Genomic DNA, 6,864 nt, shown 5'->3' on the forward strand with positions numbered 1-6,864 from the left:
TCAAGGGTTCCTTCTACTTCATTCTATGTTCATTCATGTTGTGTACCTTTATGTTAAACATTTTGTAAACATGAATTGTAACTAATCCTCCTCTAGGGATTCGATGTAACCTTGCAAAGTTTGCCATGTAATTAAGTTAGAATGCTCATTTTGTCCATCTATTTCTTGTTTCATCTTCTGTTTTAATGGTGACTTAATGTATTGATTTTAATGTTTGATCATCATTTGAATTAATCACTAAGTTGTGTAGCCAAGATTAAAGCACACATAATGCATAATCTTGGTAGATATGTGAATGAATGAAGGGAGTGTTTAGCACACATCCTGCCGAATTACTCCCTTTGGTTTTATGAAAGTTTCTTGTACATTGCATAATCTTGATTATGAACCAAAGTTGCACATCACAATTAGGCTCATGATTAGAGACATTTGATCAAATCCACACATCATATGGTTGATCATATCCAAGTGAAACAAACTCAAGAAATAGGTAGATGAATGAGTATAAACTAACTTGACAAACATGGATTTAATTGAGCAATGGTGAAATCGAATCCCTAGTTTCATTTCCATTGATACTATCTCGTTATATTGGTTGTTGATTCATTTAGTTGTGTTTACTTCTTTTATTTATGCTTTTAAGTAACAACAACAAATCTGCTCAATTTGATTAGTTTGATTCATTTCTTAGATTTCTTGCAAACAAGTAGTTACATAGGTCCAATTAGTCCCTGTGGATTCGACACCCTTGCTTATGCCATTATACTAAATATATTCTGCCATTAAGAAAGGAATTATACATCAACAGTTATAACAAGGAAAGCACTTTCTAGAATTATTAACAATGACATGTATATGATCTCATGAATGGAACGCTACTACTTAGACGCGAGAACCAGGGATACCATATGCTCAAACCAATTTTAAACTCCACATATTGAAACACATAACAATCAAGATAGAAGTCAAAAGGTTGTAACGAGGCTAGGGTATTGGCTAACAACGAAAGGTGAAGGATAAACAAACATTCTTAAAGCAATAGTGAGCAAAATATTGAATTAGGCACTTAGAATTCCTTTTAGAACGCAGAAGTCAACTTTGAACACCCAAGGGGAAGTCACACAAAACTTAGGGCCATATTCAAACTTTTTGGACCCTTTCTTCAACAATCAACACTTGTGAGTTCTTTCTCACTTCTTTTCTTTATTTTCTTCTTTTTCACGATTTTTTTTTTCTTTCTTTTTTTTTTTTTTTTTTTCTTTCTTTTTGCCGTGCCCCTTTTAAGACTTTGGCACACACACACTCACAAAATCCTTTCCCCCACACTTGTTTTCTGCACAAATGTCACTCAATAGGAATTCCTTCTAAGTTATGCTCCACTATACTTTAAGAACAAAGGTATGGAAAGTCCTATTCTAGGCTAGGTAAGGATGATGTGGTTAACAAGAAAATAGGCTAAATAAGGCTCAAAGGGGTTTAATCCTACAATACAAATGACAATGGTGGATTCGGCTGTTTGGCTATGGTGGTGACTACTACACAACTTCATCTTGTTATTTGTTATGCTAATCAATTTCATGCTTTGAATGAAACGGGTATGAGTTCTAGTATTTGGAACTATAGTGATGAAACGCATTCTAAGTAGCAACCAAGCAAAGAATAATGAGATCATGCAACGACTTTAGAAAACAAGAATGCACAGATTAATAACTCTCCAAATAAACGTTTAGGCTCAAGTCTCTCAGGGATGTAGCGTTAGTTTGAGTTCATTCCTTCAAGCATGTTACAAAAACTGATTTTATCCTTTATGATTACATGTGAATTCGTAAACTATAACTACAACCAAGCATAAACCAAAGAGCAATTCACACGTCCATCATTGTTTGTAACTTTCTTTAACAGTCATGCATTAAAAACCAAATCCTCATCATTGTGTTGGAAGGTACCCTAAGACACCAACAAACACACAAAAACAACTCTTTTTGGCTTTTTCAAAACACTTTTCTCAATTTTTTTCAAATTTTCGGATTTTTACTTCAACACACACCAAAACAGCTCAAAATGCATTAAAAACACCTAAAAACAGTGAAAAACAACATTAGAAGTGATAGGTGATAGAATCCCACGAATTTTGCATAAAAACACTTGTTTACCCCCCCACACTTAAATCAAACATTGTCCTCAATGTTTCACACAAAGACTCACATAAAAACAAACAAATAATAAGCAACTAAGCATGAGAAAATAAACAGCAAGGAGAAGGGTTTAGAAACGCAAATCTGGGTTTGGAATGGAAGTTCCATCTTCTCCTTGTCGAATACATGGGTTGCCTCCCACGAAGCGCTTGCTTTAACGTCTTCCAGCCAGACGAATACGCCATGCTAAGCTTCACTAGTAGTACCCACGGCATGGAGGGTTACATCATCCACCACATGCTCCTCGAAGTTCTCGTAGTAGGGCTTTAATCGATGGCCATTCACCGTGAACTCTTGTCCTGTTTTCAAGCTTTGAACTTGGACTGCACCATAAGGAAAAACATTAGTAATAACAAACGGGCCAACCCACTTAGAACGCAACTTACCAGGAAACAAGCGAAGGCGGGAATTAAAGAGTAGCACTTTCTGCCCAATGGAGAATGATTTGCCTCGAATCATCTTATCATGAAAAGCCTTTGTCTTTTCCTTGTAAATTCGAGCGTTGTCATACGCCTCGTTCCTAATCTCTTCTAATTCATTCAATTGGAGCTTCCTGTGAAGTCCAGCCGCATCAATGTCCATGTTGAATGTCTTGATGGCCCAATGCGCCTTGTGCTCCAATTCCACGGGAAGATGGCATGGTTTGCCATAAATGAGCCGAAATGGGGACATGCCCAGGGGGGTCTTGTAAGCCGTGCGATATGCCCACAACGCATCCTCCAATCGTACACTCCAATCCTTCCTTGTAGGGCCCACGGTTTTTTCTAGAATCTGCTTAATCTCCCTATTTGAAACCTCAGCTTGCCCATTGGTCTGAGGATGATAAGGTGTTGAAACCTTATGCGTGACGTTGTACTTCTTGAGCAAAGCCTCAATGGTTCGATTGCAAAAGTGAGATCCTCCATCACTTATGATCACTCGTGGCATTCCAAACCTTGCAAATAGGTTAGTTCTAATGAAATCTGCAACCACTCGAGAATCATTAGTTCGGGTGGCTTTTGCTTCCACCCATTTCGATACATAATCCACAGCAAGTAAGATATACAAGAAACCATGTGAGGAAGGAAAAGGACCCATAAAATCAATACCCCAAACATCAAAAATTTCAACCGGGAGAATAACATTTTGCGGCATTTGATCCTTTGCACTAATGTTGCCCATTCTTTGGCAACGATCACAAGACATACAAAAGTTTCTAGCATCCTTAAATAAAGTTGGCCAATAGAATCCACATTCTAAAACCTTAAGGGCTGTGCGTTGTGTCCCAAAGTGTCCCCCACATGCATAAGTGTGACAAAATGTTAAAATAGAAGTGAATTCCATGTCATGCACACACTTACGTATAATCTGATCCGAGCAATATTTCCATAAGTATGGATCATCCCAAACATAAAACCTAGCGTCTTTTTTCAATTTATCACGTTGGTTTCTATTTAAAGTGTTAGGAACTTGTTTAGTCACCAAATAATTTACCAAATCCGCATACCAAGGCTCACTTACCTTAATGGATAACAATTGCTCGTCGGGGAATGTTTCTACAATAGGGTACGGCTCCTCCTCATGTATCATGCGGCTTAGGTGGTCAGCCACCACATTTTCACTTCCTTTTTTGTCCTTGATTTCGATGTCAAACTCTTGAAGAAGTAGCATCCATCGAATTAGCCGTGGTTTGGCTTCCTTCTTCGTGAACAAGTACTTTAAAGCTGCATGATCAGTGAAAATAATAACCTTAGTACCAAGTAAATATGATCGAAATTTATCTAAAGCAAAGACAATGGCAAGAAGTTCTTTTTCAGTAGTTGAATAGTTCAATTGAGCGTCATTCAACGTCCGAGATGCGTAGTAGATGACATGCGGCTTCTTGTCCTTCCTTTGGCCTAAAACAGCCCCTAACGCATAGTCGGATGCATCACACATTAGCTCGAACGGAAGACTCCAATCTGGTGGCACAATGATGGGTGCCGTGGTTAGCATGTCCTTGAGGAGTTGGAAAGCTGCCGTGCATTCCTTGGTGAAGTCGAAAGGTGCATCTTTTTGTAGGAGGCGGCATAAAGGTTGGGAGATCTTCGAGAAATCCTTGATGAACCTCCTATAAAAACCTGCATGTCCAAGGAACGAACGAACCTCTCTAACCGAAGTAGGAGAGGGTAAGTGACGCACAAGATCTATTTTTGACTTATCTACCTCAATACCTTTTTCAGAAATAATATGACCTAAAACTATGCCTTGTTTAACCATGAAATGACATTTCTCCCAATTTAACACAAGGTTAGTTTCAATGCATCGTTTTAAAATCAAACTAAGATTATTCAAACAACCATCAAATGAATCACCAAAAACGCTGAAATCATCCATAAAAACTTCAATAATTTTCTTAACGTAATCTGAAAATATGCTCATCATGCATCTTTGAAATGTGGCAGGTGCATTACATAAACCAAATGGCATACGACGATAAGCAAATGTACCAAAAGGGCATGTGAAAGTGGTTTTTTCTTGATCTTCTGGAGCTATCACAATTTGATTATAACCTGAATACCCATCAAGAAAACAATAAAACGCATAACCCACTAACCTTTCAAGCATTTGATCAATGAATGGCAAGGGAAAATGATCTTTCCTTGTCGTGGCATTGAGCTTCCTATAGTCAATACAAACCCTCCAACCTGTTTGGATTCGCGTAGGAACAAGCTCATTTTCGGCATTTGTCACCACAGTTACTCCGGATTTCTTTGGAACACATTGCACCGGAGACACCCACCGACTGTCTGAAATTGGATAGATCACTCCACAATCCAAGAGCTTGATTATCTCCTTCTTCACAACTTCCATCATTGGAGGGTTTAGTCGGCGTTGAGCCTCTCGAGATGCTTTGGTCCCCTCCTCCAAAAGTATACGATGCATGCACGTGGTTGGGCTTATTCCCTTGATGTCGGCCAACGTCCAACCAATCGCAGTTTTGTACTCCTTTAACACCCTTACTAACTTACCTTCTTCTTGTGCCGTGAGTGAGGAGGATATGATGACGGGCAAGGTCTCTTGGTCTCCCAAGAAAACATACTTCAAATGGCTTGGCAATGGTTTAAGTTCAAGGGAAGGTGGCTGCACAACTGAAGGAATGGGCTTATTAGTCGAAATTGGAATTGAAATTAGGTCCGAAGACTTACCAGATTGTAGTGGCAATGACTCAAGGGCAGCCACTATCTCAACCATGTCAACACTAGGGGGCACGGCATGGTGCTCACCATGCATGCCGTGGGTATGCAATTGCCCTACTTCCTTGTCTTTAAGTTCCATTCCTCTTGTAATGACCAATTCAAGTGCATCTTCGTTCAATTGTTCAAAATGGTCCTGCGCCAACGAATCAATTACATCAATAGCAAAACATGAATGATCATCAAGAGGGTACTTAATAGATTCAGAAAGATTGAAATTAATAACTTCCCCATCAAATTCCATTGTCAAAGTCCCATTAAACACATCAATCTTCGTGCGGGCTGTTTTCATAAATGGGCGGCCAAGAAGAATTGGCAATGACGGGGCATGGTTTGATTCTTCCATTTCCAACACGTAGAAATCCGCCGGAAAGATTAGATGATTAACCTGCACTAAAACATCTTCCAAAACACCCTTTGGATAGGCATTAGATCTATCGGCCAATTGAATAATCACACCATCATTTTTTAACTCACCTAGGTTCATAGATGCATAAATGGAGTAAGGCATAACATTAATAGATGCACCTAAGTCTAGCATAGCATGTTCAAACCGATTATTGCCAATAACACAAGGAATCGTAAAACTACCCGGATCTTTGCATTTAGGGGGCAATTTACGTTGCAAGATGGCTGAGACATTCTCACTTACCTTTACAACCTCTTTGTTTGAAATTCTCTTCCTAGTAGTACAAAGTTCTTTTAAAAACTTAGCATACCTCGGAACTTGTTTAATTGCATCCAAAAGTGGTATATTGACTTGTACTTTCCTAAATGTCTCCAAGATGTCCTTTTCAGCTTCCTCCTTCTTTGTTTGCATGAATCTACGAGGAAAAGGTACATTTGGAGGAATAACATTAGAAATAACTGAATTTGGAACATCCTTACCCTTAGAAGCCGAGTGGTGTACTTTGGGTGGCTGCGGCATGGTGTCTCCCACCGTTGCCGTGGCTTGCTCATGCTCCCCCTCTTCAAATTGCAACTTTTCGTCCTCCATTGGGGCTGAATTAGAGGGTTGTGAAGCCGTTCCAACTTGTTTTCCACTTCGCAACATGATTGCTTTCGCAGATTCGAATCCTCCTTTCGGGTTGACCACTGTTGAGCTAGGCAACCTTCCTTGCTCACGAAATTGCCCCATGAATTCGGCAATCTGTCCCACTTGCTTCTCCAAGTTGTCCACCCTCTTGTCTTGGATTTGCCTCTCTTTGTTTTGAGTTTGGACTTCCTGCGTCAAAGTAGTAAGTAATTGAAAAATCTTATCATTTTCACTTGAATTACCTACATTGCTTTGGGCAGGTTGTGCTTGGGCTTGTGGTGGTGCCAACGGCTTTTGATAGAAACCCGGGGGTTGTTGCCTAAATCCGCTTTGTTGTTGACCTTGTTGGGGGTCTCGCCATTTGAAATTCGGATGATCACGCCAACCGGGATTGTAAGTATTAGAGAACGGATCACCA

The 6,864-nt window shown here is 39.6% G+C and overlaps 1 protein-coding gene across 1 annotated transcript; it reads right to left on the minus strand.

Annotated features, from left to right (window-relative positions):
• Positions 1–2,381: 2,381 nt before the first annotated feature.
• Positions 2,382–6,548, minus strand: LOC137717086 (uncharacterized). The gene is made up of 6 exons (XM_068456397.1): positions 6,063–6,548; positions 5,637–5,798; positions 5,363–5,546; positions 3,696–3,898; positions 2,645–3,008; positions 2,382–2,518 (listed from the first exon to the last, which is right to left on the minus strand). Exons 1-6 carry the CDS (start codon positions 6,546–6,548, stop codon positions 2,382–2,384), a joined length of 1,536 nt encoding a protein of 511 aa, XP_068312498.1.
• Between the last annotated feature and the right edge of the window lie 316 nt (positions 6,549–6,864).

Source organism: Pyrus communis, chromosome 15 (assembly GCF_963583255.1).
Source record: "Pyrus communis chromosome 15, drPyrComm1.1, whole genome shotgun sequence".
In the NCBI taxonomy this organism is placed as follows: Eukaryota; Viridiplantae; Streptophyta; class Magnoliopsida; order Rosales; family Rosaceae; genus Pyrus; species Pyrus communis.

Excerpts from the sequence above, each read along its gene's own strand:
- LOC137717086 (XM_068456397.1), bottom strand. The coding sequence starts at position 6,548 with ATGGGGCAATTTCGTGAGCAAGGAAGGTTGCCTAGCTCAACAGTGGTC. Across the intron at positions 5,547-5,636 it reads CAATGGAATTTGATGGGGAA|GACCATTTTGAACAATTGAA; the intron begins GTTATTAATTTC and ends TCGTTGGCGCAG. Across the intron at positions 3,899-5,362 it reads GTCATTGCCACTACAATCTG|CTTTAAAGTACTTGTTCACG; the intron begins GTAAGTCTTCGG and ends CTGATCATGCAG.